The following is a 16,055-nucleotide window of genomic DNA, read 5'->3' as shown; positions in this document are numbered from 1 at the left end:
ATCTAGGTAACACAACTAAATACCCCACACATTTTTTGAATCTACACAAAAGTAACACAGGCACACATACAGACAGAGTTTGAAAACAGTGACAGGGAAATGCTTCTGCAGCTTTTTCTCCTATTTCTCCTGGTTAAGCCAATTTAAATAAGAATTCTTACCTACAGTAGCTTTAATTATTTCTTTAGGTTCTTCAGCGACTTGTATGGTTTTCAAACAATCTTGATCTTTGTTCCAAATAAAAAGGTCCCCTGTAGCGAGTACCCCAGCCAGCCAGGCAGCTGTTCCCAGAAATGAAATACAATTTTTATAATCTAACATTTCTCTCAATGTTACCTTAAATTGTTAAAATTCTCCTAGCCTTTTGAGAATATCTGTATTACTTCACCATTACTAGAGGTTGTCAGGACAGTAACATCCTTCAACACAGGCTGCACACTAGGAATTTTCTTCTTCGTCCTTCCTGAGAGCAGATTAATTTCATTTATGAATTTATTATCCAACAGAAAAACAGCTTCATTTTCCTAAAAAATAAAAACAAGTGACAACCTTAAGAGACTCCAGAAGCTAATTCAATGTATTATCTAAAGTACTCCAGAAAGGAAGACAATATAACCTTTAAGATTATACACTTGTACCATTAATCATAAGATTAGGCTGATATTCTAAAGTATCTTAAAGATTGTTCTTTATTTAAAAAATATCTCTTAACAGCCTAATCTGTGTGTGGTGATGGATCTCATACGGGGTTCTAATTCTAGTCCTGGCTGGTTCTAGTCCCAGCTGCTCCATTTCCAACCCACTTTTCTGTTTAGGACTTCGAAAGCAATGTAGGATGGCCCAAAGCCTTGGGACCCTGGACCTGTGTGGGAGACCCAGGAGAAGCTCCCGAGTCCTGGATTGAGATCAGCTCAGCTCTGTTCATTGCAGATATTTTGGGAGTGATCCAGCAGATGGAGGATCTTCCCCTGTATCTCCCCTTCTCTCTGTAAATCTGCCTTTCCAATAAAAATAAATTTTGTAAAAAAATTACTAAGTAAGATGATCTAATCATTGCACTTAAGTTTCTTTGAAGTGCAACAATATATGAATATTTTCCAATTTGGGGCGACCTGTAGTTTGATCTCTCATTGATTTAACAGCACTACAAGCAAGTTTTTAAACTATTTACTGTGGGGCAGACATCTGACACAGTTTGTTAAAATACCACTTAGGACGCCATACCCCTATCAGAATGTCTGAGTATATACTCAGAGACCTGAGTAATTCCAGCTTCCTGCTAATGAGTGCTTTGGGAGGCAATAGATGATGACCCAATTACTTGGGTCTTCAAAAACCACATGGGAAACCTGGATTAAATTTCAGACTTAGCATCACTCTGCCACAGACCTGGCTTCCGCAGGCATTTAAGCAGCAAATACATACAAATCTTAAAAAAAAAAATCAAATTATGCAAGCATTTGGGTATCATGGTTAAGATGCTTCTTGTGATAATCAGAGGGCCTGGGTTCAAGCCTTGGCTCTCCATTCTAGTTTCCTGACGATGTGCACCTCAGGAGGCAGCAGGTAATGCTTCAATACTTGGGTCTCTGCCACGCAGCTGGGAGACCTGGACTGGGTTCTCAGCTCTTGGCTTTGGCCTGGCCCTGCCCTAGCTGTTGCAAGCAAATGAACCTGTCGATGGGAAATCTCTTGTTCTTGTCTTTCTTTCACTCTTTCAAATAAAATAAATTTTTAAAAAACTATATATAAAAATTATCCAGAAACCAGTATTGTGATGCAGCATGCTAAGTTGCTGCCTGCAACACAGGGAGCCAGTGTAGATGCCAGTCTGAGTCCTGGCTGCTCCACTTCTGATCCAGCTTTCTGCCCACGTGCCTGGGAAAGCAGCAGAGGATGGCCCAAGGAGTTGGGACCCTACACCCAGATGGAGATAAGAATGGCCTGACTTCAGCCTAACCCACGTGTGACTTTTGCAGCCTTTTGGGGAGTGTGCCAGGTGACAGAAGATTTCTGTTTCTTCCTTTAACTCCACCTTTCAAAGAAACAATACCTTAAAAAAATCACCCAAATGCGTATCAGAGCTACCAAACTGGAAACTTCAGGAGCAGGACCCAGCTGTCTTTTCATAACCTCCACAAGTACTTCTCATGAAGCTTCGTTTGAGAACATCTTTCCCAGGGTAAGGTAACTGAAAAATTTCTCACAGTAAGGTATATAATCTCAATAATCATTATCCAAATTATAAGAGGATTTTACAGGCTTTCCCACTGTCCCTAAGGTGAGGAATCCCCAGACATCATGTGTGCCATCCCTGGATATTTAACATTGTGACTATCTCACCTCTCCCAGTTATAAGGATGCTTTAGGGCAGGCATTGTGGTGTAGTGGCATAAGCTTCCACCAGCGATTCTGGCATCCCATACAGGTGCCAGTTCATGTTCTAACTGCTCCACCTCCCACTCAGCTCCCCGCTAGTGGCCTGGGGAAAACAGCATCAGATGGCCACAGTGTTTGGGCCCCGGCTACCCCCATTACAGATCTACAGAAACTCCTTGCTCCTGGCCTCAGCCTGGCCCAGCTCTGGCTATTGTAGCCATCCTGGGAGCGAACCAAGGATGAAAAAGCCCTGTCTCTCCCTTTCTCTCTGTCAACTCTGCCTTTCACGTAAATAAATCATTAAAAAGAACACTCAGGAAAACCAGCAGGGTAGGCATATACTACCTATTCCAGCAGAGAAAAATTAAGACTAAGTAATCCTTTGTAATATATGCCATCCCAAATCCCAACGTACTTAAACACATGAAAAAAAAGACAGCTTTTTTGGAAAGCAAGGTATTCTTCAAGAAAGAACACTTAACATACAGGAAAACCCGGGCTAATAAAACCCTGCTCACTGGACCAATAATCTTTTTAGTGATAATGCTTCATTTCTTTCTTTAAAGGCACAGAACATTGCTACATTTTACAGGCAAACTCACATTTAACACATATAAAACCAGTATTTCTGCATAAAGAAAAATATACCTGCCCCAACCAGGAGACTCGTGGCCAAGGTTTCTTCTGCTTGATACTTGTTGATGTTAGAACTTCTAATTTGATCTCCATGCTTCAGATACGGATCAGGTAAAACCACTCACATGATGCTGCCAAATGGATAGCAATTATCAACAGCCCATATTTAGTTAGTTCTTAATCCAGAAATTCCCAATGTTTGCTAAATCTTTCAACGACTTAATTTAACTCTTTTTTACATGACTGTCAAATATCTTCAGTACCTCATTCCGAACAGGAAGCAAAGACAAGTGAAATAGAGAAGGATCTGGACTGTTTCTATGGAATCTGCCTTGGTGTGGCACACTGTGTTACTCAAAGACAGCCACAGCGCCTCCCACTCCACACACACAGTGTGACCAGCATTTCTCCTACTGAACACTCTGCTCTCTGCCTCCTCCCATGAAATTACAAGTCTGACTATTCCAATTCAGTGTATAACAGCACTAATGTTATGCATTTGCCAAAACTAAATCATAAAAGGTAATGTAGCGGCAGCAATTCAGAATTGTTGAACTATCTTGAGGGCACTTGAGCAGTGCCCTCGGAGCATGCCCCATGCCGGGGACCCTGGGATGGGTGGGAGACTGGGTGGGAGACTGGGTGGGGATTTTCCCTTTATCTCCCTCCTTGCCCCAGAAACAGGAAAAAAAAAAAAAAGACCTTACCTCTGACCAAAAGGGAAAGAAAAGTCTTTCGAAAAAATTTTTCAGTATAAACACACATGGTCAGGTAGATCAAGGTTAATGATAATTTCAAACATCTCAGGAGACATTAACCTCTGTGCACGTGTCAGCTTGTTTAATTCAATGACCTCTACTCACTCCCTAATGCCTGCACCAGCCGAGGCTACACCAGCCTGAAGCCAGGATCCTGGAACTTCATCCAGGTCTCCCAACCTGGGTGACACAGGCCCAGGTACTCCGGTCCATTAGCTGCTGCTTTCCCAAGCACATCAGCAGGGAGTTGGAGTGGAAATGGTGAGTAGCTGGGACGTTAGCCACAGCCTAACCCACTGGGTCATAGCACTTACCCTTATTACCCCCATTTTACAGATCAGGCACAGAATTAAGTAACTGACCCAAGGTCACTCTCTGGAAATCAACTGACATAGCCGGGATTCAAACCCAGGCTGTCGGCTACTCGAACTGCACCTGCCACACATACAGTACAAAAGGATCCCTGGAGAAGATAAAAATGTATTTAGGCCGAGTCACAGAAAAATACCAGACACTGACATTCTGTTTGGCCTAGGGTGAATTTCACGACCTAAGATACGTTCATTTGAGGGGGTGGCAGGTGTATAAACTACCAAATAAAATCTCATCCACAAAGGAAAACAAAAAAAGGTAATGTAGCTTGCTCCCTGGAATAACTCACAAAGCCTTCAAGCACACTGTAAACTATTCAAACTGCCCTCACCCCAAAAATCATGAAAAAAAAGTGCAAACTAGTGCAAATCCAGAAGCATTGCTGGGCCTGGTGTGATGCTCCGCGGCTAGATCACCTGCAACCACCACGATCCCATGACTGTATTGCTGGACACCCCAGCAGAGGACAGCCCAAGGCCTTGGGACCCTGCACCTGTGGGGGAGACCTGAAGGAGCCGCTGGCTCCTGGATCCGGATAGACTAAGCTCCGGCCATTACAACCACTTGGGGGGTCAATCAGTGGAATGGAGGATAGTTTTGTTTCTCCTTCTCTCTTTATTTTCATTGGAAAGGCAGATTTACAATCTTTGAAGAAAAAAAAAAGCTTCCCTAGAGGATCAGCATGGTAGTGTGATAAGTTAACGTGCTGGGTCCAGAACAGTAGCCTAGTGGCTAAAGTCCTGGCCTTGAATGCGCCAGGATTCCATATGGCGCCAGTTCTAATTCCAGCAACTCATCCACCTCCCTGCTTGTGACCTGGGAAAGCAGTTGAGGTCGGCCCAATGCTTTGGGATCCTGCACCCGTGTGGGAGACCTGAGGGAAGTTCCTGGTTCCTGGCTCCGGATCAGCGCAGCACCAGCCATTGCGCTCTATCTCTCCTCCTCTCTGTATATTGGACCTTGTAATAAAAATAAATAAATCTTTAAAAAAAAGTTAAGCTGCCACCAGCAACACTGGCATCCACTGCCAATGCTAATTCAGGTCTCTGCCACTCTACTGCGGTTCTCACTTTTGGACTGACCCAGCTCTATTTCAGAGTGAATAACCAGATAAAAGACCCCTCTCTCAGACTCTCAAACTCTACCTTCCAAGTATTGTTTAAAAACAGTAATTTTTAAAATATTTGAAGCGGCAGCTCTGGGGTGGATTACAGTTGCTACCCAAGATTGCACATCGGAATGCCTACGTCCAGACCTGCCTCTGTTCCCAATTCCAGCTTCCTAACGCGGACTTGGGGGTCCTTACAACCCAAGAGGGAAGCTGGACGAAGCTTCAAGCTGCTGGTTTCAGACTGGTCCAGCCAAGCTGTCGTAGGCACTTAAGGACAAAACCCGTCTTTCAAACAAACATATTAAGCACACAGAAAGTTTAGCATTAAAAGTTTGTTCTGGTACAAAAAACTTTTGAAACCCTCCAGTTTGGTCATAATACAGTTGTAAAACTTGGGGGATGGGGGCTTGGGGACATTTTTCTCAAATTATTCTGCACTGAAACAAGCTTATAATTCCACTTGACATATCCCATTGTGAAAGGGCGGGCCGGGAAGACATGGCTTGGGATACACACTCCCTTAGAGCCTCTGGGATCGTCCTTGTTCCACTTCCAACATTCAGCTTCCCGATAGTGCAAACCCTGGAGGCAGCAGGTACTTTGGACCCTGCTTCTCAGGAGGGACATTCAGACGGACTTCCAGAACCCTGACTTCAGCCTGAACAGGCCTCAGCTCTTGTTTTTAGGGAGCTCTGATGCCCGCTCTGCCTTTCAAATAAGTTAACTGAATAATATATACACTTCAACAGAACTTCTGTAATTAATATGTTAAATAAAAAAACCCACCTACTTCACCTTCCCATCTCTCAGAACTCTTAAAAACACCTTTTGGGATGAAGCAAAGTTTATTTTCTGCTATATATTTAAGTGCCTCTCAAAACAATGCTTCTTATACATAAGAAACAAACACAAACACATAAAATTAGCCTAAGGGAAATAAACTCAGGGATGTTCCCCCCCAAAAAGTCAGGAAGAATACCTCCCTCACAAAAAAGGTAACAAGATCTTTTTTTGGTGATAAACTCAATTTCACAAGAGTCATTCAAGCTCAGCGTTTCCACCGCTCACAAGCCCGGCATATCAAGCCCCTTTCTCAGCACTCAACGGATCCCCAGATCACCAGTGAGGGTGATGTCAGAAGCTTCCAGGAGACAAGAGCCTTGCGCCCGTCATCCCCTGAGAACACGTCTGAGGTGACCGGGTACTGCCCGGGCACTGGAACACCCACGAAAGCGGCGAACCTGGACCGAGCCACGCCAGGCTGAGGACGACCCCTCGAGGACCCCAGACCCCGTCAGCCTTCGTGTGCCCCGGCGGCGGCGGCACAAAGCGGCGGGGCGAGCCTAACGGGAGGGCCAGGCTGAGGAGCGGCCGGGTGCGCCTGGCGATGGCGCGGGAAGAGGCAGGTCGCGGCCGTGCTCTGTAGAGGGATGTATGGAGAGGGCCGAGGCCGCTTAGGGCCGGATGGCGTGGGCAGAAGGGCCGGAGCGCGTAGGGGGAAGAAACCAGCGAGCAGTTACCTCCTCCGGAGCCGAGTCCACCCCACGCCGGAAAAGCGGGGCGAGGAAACTGGACCGAGCAACGGCGTCGCGCGCCCGGCGGCAGCTTGCGCCCTGGCGACGGCGGAGGACGGGGAGCGGCGCGGACGCCGCCAGGGCGCCTGCTCCGGGCCACCGGAAGCGCGGGCGGGAAGCCGGCGCCGGCTTGTTCCCTACTGCCGCTGCCTCGCGCCTCCGTCCAATCCTTCCCTCAAGAATCCGGCGTCCTCGGTTTGGTTGCCTGAAACCCGCGCTTGCCTTCCCCTCGCCCGTCAGGCACTCAGTATTCGCCCCAGGGACCCTCCTGTTTGGAGTTGCTGCTCTTAGCAGGGAACTAATACGTACTTAACAGGACATTGCGTCCCTAGCGGAGATCTCCCCACACACAGACCTTGAGAGGGGTGTACACTGCCCTCCGTGTGTCTGGCAGGCCACTCAGAACCCCGAGGAAGCAGTACCCGCCCTCCTAGGAACTGATTTACTACACTGCTCTTACCTCCTGCAAGGGATCCACAGATGGGCAGCCCGAGAAGAGCTGGAAGAGAAGAGCTGGCCTGGAAGAGCGTTTGGTGTAGCAGTGTCCTGCTCCCGATTCTCCGTGCACCATCTTCCCATGTCGTTGTTCTGTTAGCCTAGCTGTTGAAGGCGTTACCTTATTATACTCTTCTTTAGGCCCAGCCCCTTCCAATGGAGCTCTCTTATGTTGAATTCATTTTAGTTAACCAGCGACTCCTGCAGGAAGACTCCCAGCTGTGTAGGATGAAGTTGCACCTGGGACACTAACGTCTCAGCACAGAGCTCAATAATGTGGTTCATGAACTTCTTGTTTAAATCTTGCTAGAATTATCACAACTCTCAAGGAAAAAAAAAAAAAAAACTGAGGAGCGAAGAAATTCTGACCTTTCCCTCACAAGTCTGTTTCCATTTCTAGGTCTTAAGGTGTGAAAAGTAAAAGAATACATGTTAGAAGGACCCACACCCCTTTTTCAGGTAAGAATAAAATGCACATTCAGCTAAGGTTTTTCCTTTTTGTTCTTTTTTCCCACCTTTGTGACTCCTTGCAAGAACTCTTCATATCTATCTTAGAGATTTCCTAAGAACATAGCATCCCGCATCACAGTGTCCTAGCCCTGAACATGTTCTGACTGGCAATCCCAAGACCTTCAATATACAACTGCCTCTTTGAGCTCATCAAACCCCAAAGTATACAAAACAAATTTTAAAAACCTCTGAGCCATATCCACCTGCTGCTTGTTGAGGCACTGTCGTCCCAACGTGATGTAAAACTTTGCAACTCAATCTTGGTTGTCCCACAAACCTTGGACCTCTGACTGTCTGCCAGGGCTTGTGATTTTGTTGTGTGTGGCTAATGGATTAATTGATGTAATTTGGGTTTTGGCTGTTTCATACACTTATTGAGTCTTTTAAAATGTAAGGGGTAGGCAGTTAGCCCAGCAGTGTTCTCACCCTTCATGGAGTGCCTAGATTCCCCAGATGTGGCTCTCATTTGGTTCTAATCTAAGGCAGACCCAGGAGGGCACTAGTGATGGCTCCAAGTGATGGGGTTCCTGCCACCAACAAAAGACAATGGTTGAAGTCCCAGCTCTGAATTTCTGTCTTTATCTCTCTCCATGTAAATGTTAAGTAAATAAAAATGGGAATGTGGGTTAGCTTTCTGCTGCTATAGCAAAAAAACCTAATCAAGATATTTGAGAAGGAAGGAGGTTTACTTTGGCTTGTGCTTTTGAAATGTCATGGTCCAAAGTTTCTTGGTGAGGATCTGTTGATTCCAGTCTGGTGAGGGTGGGGATGGTGGAGCATAAGCCAAGGACCTTCACAAGGTGAGCCAGGAAGCAGGGAGAACGACTGAGCCCAATTCAGGTTCATAGAACAAACTCTTTCATAGAAGTACCCTGCTAGGGCACATCCCCAGGTGCTAAGGAGTTCCTCCTAGCAGGTCTACCTCCTGGACATCCAAAGTGAACTACATTTCCACTTCCTTAGTACCATCAACTCAGTTTTGAGATGTAATCTGTATGAAGTGGCAGCCACTTGGGGAGCGAATCAGCGGACAGAAGGCCTTTCTCTCTTTCCTCTCTGCATATCTGACTTTCCAATAAAAATAAACATATCTTTAAAAAAAATCACTCCTGCTCAGCTCTGGCAGTGCTGGCGGTTTGATTTGTGAATGTGATTTGTTTTAAAAAAATTACACAACACTTGTAACATGGGAGTGATGTATCACAATAATGATAACCATGAAGAGGGGATGAGTTTTCTCTCTATTCAAAAGTCACGAGGCAAGCGTTTGGCCCAGCTCTGAGCAGACTGCTTGAGACACCTGTTGATCTCACATCAGAGTGCCAAAGTGTCTGAGTCCTGGCTCTTCTTCAAATTCCAGCTTCCTGCTAATGCATGATCTCATAGGCAGCAGGTGATGCTGTAAATGCTTGAATCCCTACCCCCATGTTGGAGACCTGGATGGAGTGCCCAGCTCCCAGCTTTTGTCTGGCCCAGTATTAGCCATTACAGACATTTGGGGAGTCAAACGGGTTGGAGGTATCTCTGTTTTGTGCCTTTCAAAAAGCAAGTTCAAAACAGACCAATAGGGATTTTAAAAATATATATTTTTATTTTTAAACTTTTATTGCAAACAGATTTATAGAGTAGGAAAGACAGAGAAAGAAATTCTGTCCACTGGCTCACTCCCCAAGCAGCCAGAGGTGAGCCTATCTGAAGCCAGGAGCCAGAAACTTCTTCCAGGTCTCCAACATGGGTGCAGGGTACCAAGGCCTTGAGCATCTTCTACTGCTTTTCCAGGCCACAAGCAGGGAGCTGGATGGGATGAACAGCCAGGACATGAACTGGTGTCATGGGATCCCACTGGTTGCAAGGCAAGGATTTAACCACTAGGCTACCGCACTGGACCCAGATTGAGTTATTAACAGTTTGGTGATAATGTCATGACTGTAATATTTCCAGGTACAACTGTGGTCTCTGGGATATGGGGAGACAAGAAATATCTTAAGGAGGCTTTGAAGCAGTTAGAGGTACAGCCATGTGGTGGTGCTCCAGGTGGACTTTCAGGTGGAGCCATGTGATGACCAATCAGATTCATAGTTCACAAGTCTCTGGCTGCAGCCAGAGAGCGTGAAAGCTCAATTTCAGCCTCTGCCTCACCTGCCCTGCACTTTTTTTTTTTAAAGGATTTATTTATTACTTACTGGAAAGTCAGATATACAGACAGAAAGATCCATCTGCTGATTCACTCCCCAAGTGGCTACAGTGGCCACAGCTGAGCTGATCCAAAGCCAGGAGTCTCCGCTGGGTCTGCCACGCAGGTGCAGGGACCCAAGGCCTTTGGCCATTCTCAACTGCCCTCTCAGGCCACAGGCAGGGAGCTGGATGGGAAGTGGAACAATCGGGACATGAATCAGCCATGTGGGATCCTGGCACATGCAAGGTGAGGACTTTAACTGCTGGGCTACTGTGCCAGGCTCCCTGCACTTTTTAAGGACTTCTCTTCAATTTACAGTGAGACTTTTCTTACAACTTGGGTAGACTCTAGGAAATTGTTAGGTGATTATCAGAGTCTGAGATATAGTTAGGTGATTCATTGTAATGTGAACATCACAGTGTACTCTCGGGTATTAGGTGTCAGTCATTTGCTCCACTTGGCCCCCGATATAGGCAGGAGACAGTAAAGGAAAGGGATGAGGCAGCAGCCCAACACATTGTTTAAGTAGAATGTATGTCCTCTAAATATAGGAAAATACAAGCCAAAAACATAGTGATTTACCAAGTATTATATATTGTACATTTATTCTTCGATTCAACTAGCAGTAATATTTCTAATGAGTTTTACTTATTTATTTTTTATTGGAAAGTCAGATTTACAGAGAAGGAAAGACAATGATTTTCCACCCACTGGTTCACTTCCCAAGTGCTTGCAATAGCCAAAGATGAGCTGATCCAAAGCCAGGAGCTTTTTCTGGGTCTCCCACACAGATGCAGGATCCCAAGGCTTTGGGCCATCCTCTACTGTTTTTCCAGACCACAAGCAGGGAGCTGGATGAGAAGTGGAGCAGCCGGGATATGAACCAGCACCCACATGGGATCCTGGCACATGCTAGGTGAAGACTTCAGCCAGTAGGCTCCTGTGCTGGGCCTCTAGTCAAAGTTCTTACTGGAGATTTGAAGGCCGGAAGTGAAGCAGCAGCTGTTTAGCAACTCACACACTTGCAGGCTTATCAACTATATCCAAGCCTATATAGTTGCTATGAGACAGTCAGGGCTTGGATCTGCTCCAGCTTCCCTGAGGCTCTTTCAGCCTCCATCTCCTGGCAGGTGTTAAGTCTAGCTCCATGAAGGCCCTAAGCCTCTGCAGGACAACAACGCCACCAAGTGGGGAAGCAGTGAGGACTGATGTGTTAGTCCACCATCCAAAGCTCTCTGGCTCATTCCTGAGGGTCGCATCCCATCCGTACTCTGAATCTGCTGCATCTTCCCGTGCAGCCTGACTGCATTTGAACTTCAAGTTCCAGCATCAAATGCAAAGACTGTTTAAGCCAGATCCCATGACTCCATGAAGTCAAATCACTGTAAAGACAGACACACACATGTACACACACACCTTTTTCAGTGCCTCTTTGAATCCTGATAGTTTGTGAGGCCACAAAATTTAACAAATATAATAAAATTAATTCCCAAGTGTATTAAAATATCCTCTGCCCAGATACATGAAAAAAAAAGCAATGTGGAAATAATAGTCTTACCCACTTTCCTGTAGCCCTTGAAACTTTTTGCCCTAATTAACTATGTAAAGTGTGTCAAAAACAAAGAAAAAAAAATATCCTCGAAGGAGGACAGTATTGTTGTGCAATGGGTTAAGCCACCACCAGCTATCTTGGCATCCCTTATCAGAGTGCTAGATCAAGTCCCAACTACTCAGTTTCCAATCTAGCTCCCTGCTCACATTTCTGGGAAATCAGAAGATTTTTGTTTGTTTTTTAAAAAATTATTTATTTTTATTGGAAAGGCAGATTTGCTGAGAGAAGGAAAGAACGAATTTGCATCTGCTGGTCATTCCCCAGACGGCCACAACAGCCAGAGCTGAGCAGATCCGAAGCCAGGAGCTTCTGCCAGATTTCCTCCTCATGGGCACAGGGTCTCAAGGCTCTGTGGCATCCTCTGCTACTTTCCCAGGCCACAAGCAGGAACTTGGATGTGAAGTGGAGCAGCCGCGACACGAACTGGCGCGCGTATGGGATGCCTGTGATTGTAGGTGAAGTATTAAGCTAACTGAGCCAATGTATCCAGCCCCCCCCCCAGGACTCAATTCTTTAGGGAAGTGTGGGTGATAATCTTACACCCTTAAATCTGCAGACTGAGCCTTTAACTCAGTCCCTGACAGAGCCCTTCCTAGGTCTTCTCTGTTAATTATACCTCTGAGTTACAATCAGCTAGTTGATGTTACACTGCTCAGGTTCTCCCAAGCAGTATGGAGATAACTGCACAAACACAGAGGCAGAGCTGAGCTAGTCAAAGGTAAGCATGGAGGTTCTGGATCTAGCCGTGTGCAAATAGTTCGGAACTGCGAGGACTTTGTCGTTTGGAGATCAATAAATTATTCTTTGTCAAAATTCACTTTTTTTTTTTTTTTTTAGTTTGGCTTAATAAATTGCAGTGGAATTATTATCTGCTATCCTAGGTATATATGATTTATTCTGAGGGAGAAGAGGACATAATATATTTAAAGATTTACATTTTTAAAAGAACACTGGCTCCTCAACTGGAAAAATGAAAGAAGGAGATCAAACTGGAAGCAGGACACCATTATAAGCACCCAAATGAAAATGGCTAACTAAAATAAACCCTGAATTTAAGACAATGAGTGGGGGTGGGGGTGGTAGGCATCACGATGGCTCAATTGACTAATCTTCCACTGTCAAGTGCTGGGATCCCATATGGCCACCAGTTCGTGTCCTGGTTGCTCCACTTCCCATCCAGCTTCCTGCTTGTGGCCTGGAAAAGCAGAGGAAGATGGCACCCAGCCTTGGAACCCTGCACTCACATGGAAGATCCAGAAGGAGATCCTGGCTTCAGATCAGTTCAGCTTTGGCCATTATAGCCATTCTGGGAGTGAACCAGTGGATGATACATCTTTCTCTCCGTTTCTCCTTTTCTGTGTAAACCAACCTTTTCAGTAAAAAATAAATCATTAAAAAAAATAACTAGACATATATGGAGGTATTAAGTAAATGTAAAAACTAACTGATAGCTAATTGGATTTGGAGGCAGTAGAACTAATGTGCACCGTTTTTGAGTAATTAGATGTTAACATCTTAGAAATTAGGAGACTTAATTTCTTTTCTTATAGAGATCTTACACCACAAAGGACATTGTATCTGCCATGGTGCTGTAGTTTTTACTCTTTCTCAAAGTGTTTGATGTGAATAAGAGGGACAGGGCTCAGATTCCAACCATCCAATGTGCCAATGTATAACCCTTACTAAAGATGACCTTCAACACTGCGAGCTGAGTATATTTAATATATAGATTACTATGCTGCTATATAAATGTGTGTAAAATAACACTGAAGTTATACATTACCTATCCTTAGCAGAAATGGAGTCATACTAAAATTGCTGCATTTAAGCATTTGCTTTGATTTGAGCAGAACAGAACCTTAAATTTACAAAACTGATTATACTGTACATTTATTTTACATATTCATATAAACTCTAAACAGACTAGAAAGCTGAAATTGTGAGAGGCAGTAATATTCAATTCATTACACATTATTATAAGATTAAAGGAGAAATGGAGCTAAATTAGAAAATGTGGAGAACTCTGGGTTCCGTAAAAGCACAAACTAAGAAAAATTATTTTCTAAATATACTTAAAAATTATGAATCAGGCAATAGTGACAATAAGTAAAAGACAATTATTTTCCTAAAAGAAGTGAAGGAGTTCAACTTTTACCTTTTGGTTGATCTTAGTCATCGCCACTCTCCTCCTTCCTTGTTTATAAGTCACTTGTTTAGTTATTTCAAAATTGTTAAAGACTGATCAAAAACAACATAACTAGGAATTTTGCTTTATTCTTGCAGTTGCGTAGCTTGGGTAACCCTTGTATATTGTGGTTACTCTGGAGCAGGGAGGAGGCGTCAGATAGGAAGCTGAAATCAGCAGTATCTTTTACAAGGAAGGTTTTCAAACTTGACAAGTACCAGAATTCCCTGGGGGCTTGTTAAAACCCCAAAGTTTTTGACTAAGCAGGTCGGAAGTGGAACCCCATGTGATTCTGACACTACTGTTTTGAAGCACACATTTGGAACAGCGTTGGTGGGCTCAGTTGTCAGGATACCAAAGAGCAGATATTATGGGAAGGACCCCCCCACATATTTTCAGGACACAGAACATTACTTACAAGTTTATCAGATGTTCAAACATGTATATATAAATCTTCAAAGAAAAAATTTTAAAGAAAATTATATGCCTACTGAAGCACGATTTAAACCATGGTTTTAAAATATTTTTATCCTTAGGTTAAACTCTTAATATTATTACTATTTTGAAAGATTTGTTTTATTTGAAAAGCAGAGTTATATAGGACGGGAGAGACAGAAATTTTCCATCTACCAGTTCATTCTCCAGGTGGCTATACCAGACAGAAGCCAGGAGCCAGGAGCTTCTTTCGGGTCTTTCTTGTGGGTGCAGGGGCCCAAGGACTTAGGCCATCTTCTGCTGCTTTCCAGTGTGCCCTGGGAGAAGTGGAGTCCTAGGGACTCAAACTGGAGCCCTTGTGGGAGCTGGAATTGAGGTGGCAGCTTTACCTACTATGCCAAAGCACCAGCCCCATTTCAGTTGATTTTTCAACCCAATTATCGGGGCAAAGGGGAAAGTGATAACAAAAAAGAAGTCATTTGACAAATGCATTATTTGTAGACATTAGTCACTTATTTAAAAACCCATTTCTATTAAAACTCTTCTTAAAGTCTTAGAACATTTAGTGTGTGGACACAGCTTTTATTTTACAGATCAAAATGCACATATGAAATTACATCACAGTATTAATGAAGCCGTTCCAGTTTGGCCTGAAGAGACTTGAAATTGCCCGTGATGGCTTGCACTGCTGTTGAAGAGCTCATAGACTGGAGCTCAACCAGGTAGCCACACACGGCATCCAGACAGAGGTTGGTGAACCTTCTCCTGTGAAGGAAGACACTTGGTTAACTTACTGTAACTTACAAACATTTCCTTTTAAAGACTTCTTCCCCTCCAACTTCTGCTAAATCTTACTTAGAATTCCACAGAGGTTAAGGATTGCATGACTAAGTAAATGGCAACTGAATGAAAACAGAGGAAAAAAAAAACTTCATAATAAACTCACCAGAGTATGATAAAACTTAAAAAGATTATACTAAAAGGAAGTAGGAAGAGCTGAATTTTTTAAAACTATTTATATTTTGGCTTCTTAAAAATATCCACTGAAATGGCCAATAATATGACACAAACATAATTAGAATATCATGATTATAGATGATTAATTGAAATATACTTCTTCCTATATTCTCTCCAAAAATGCTACCAAGGTATTTATTAGAAGTGTTTGAACACTTAAGAATTCAACATTTAATTTATATTTACCTCTCACAATTTAAGACATGGCTAGGATTCTCAACATATCTTGTCAACAGTACATGTATACAATCCAACAGGTGCAGTGGTTTCTTCATTCTGTTCCAGAACGGATCCTGGCAAAGATATTATTTAATGAGTTGGAAGCCTAATGGTATCAGCTGATCTTCCTTTTTAAACATTTCATTTATTTGAAAGGCAGATTTACACAGTAAGAAAGAATGTTGGGCCCGGCGGCGTGGCCTAGTGGCTAAAGTCCTCGCCTTGAAAGCCCCGGGATCCCATATGGGCGCCGGTTCTAATCCCGGCAGCTCCACTTCCCATCCAGCTCCCTGCTTGTGGCCTGGGAAGGCAGTTGAGGACGGCCCAATGCATTGGGACCCTGCACCCGCGTGGCAGACCCGGAAGAGGTTCCTGGTTCCCGGCATCGGATCGGCGCGTACCGGCCCGTTGCGGCTCACTTGGGGAGTGAAACATCGGATGGAAGATCTTCCTCTCTGTCTCTCCTCCTCTCTGTATATCCGGCTTTCCAATAACAATAAAATCTTTAAAAAAAAAAAAAAAAAAGAAAGAATGTTAAAATTTCTTCTCTGCTAATTAACTTCCCCAAATGGCTGC

At 44.1% G+C, this 16,055-nt stretch overlaps 2 protein-coding genes across 2 annotated transcripts in view; both read right to left on the bottom strand.

The window, feature by feature from the left end:
* The window catches only part of CPLANE1 (ciliogenesis and planar polarity effector complex subunit 1), a 94,816-nt gene extending 87,960 nt beyond the window's left edge, over window positions 1-6,856 (bottom strand). The window contains exons 1-4 of the mRNA XM_058680127.1: window positions 6,777-6,856; window positions 3,028-3,146; window positions 389-524; window positions 162-281 (exon numbers count right to left, since the gene is read on the bottom strand). Coding sequence (XP_058536110.1) covers window positions 162-281; window positions 389-524; window positions 3,028-3,108 — 337 coding nt within the window. The 5' untranslated portion in view covers window positions 3,109-3,146; window positions 6,777-6,856. The remainder of the gene's footprint in view (window positions 1-161; window positions 282-388; window positions 525-3,027; window positions 3,147-6,776) is intronic.
* A 7,944-nt stretch (window positions 6,857-14,800) lies between these two features.
* Window positions 14,801-16,055, bottom strand: part of NUP155 (nucleoporin 155) — a 46,088-nt gene continuing 44,833 nt past the window's right edge. The window contains exons 34-35 of the mRNA XM_058680123.1: window positions 15,447-15,553; window positions 14,801-15,008 (exon numbers count right to left, since the gene is read on the bottom strand). Of these exons, the coding sequence (XP_058536106.1) occupies window positions 14,870-15,008; window positions 15,447-15,553 (246 nt within the window). The 3' untranslated portion in view covers window positions 14,801-14,869. The remainder of the gene's footprint in view (window positions 15,009-15,446; window positions 15,554-16,055) is intronic.

This window comes from Ochotona princeps, chromosome 23 (assembly GCF_030435755.1).
Source record: "Ochotona princeps isolate mOchPri1 chromosome 23, mOchPri1.hap1, whole genome shotgun sequence".
Lineage (NCBI taxonomy): Eukaryota > Metazoa > Chordata > Mammalia > Lagomorpha > Ochotonidae > Ochotona > Ochotona princeps.
The sequence above is the reverse complement of the archived record's forward strand: the minus strand, read 5'-3'. Positions and strand labels throughout refer to the sequence as shown.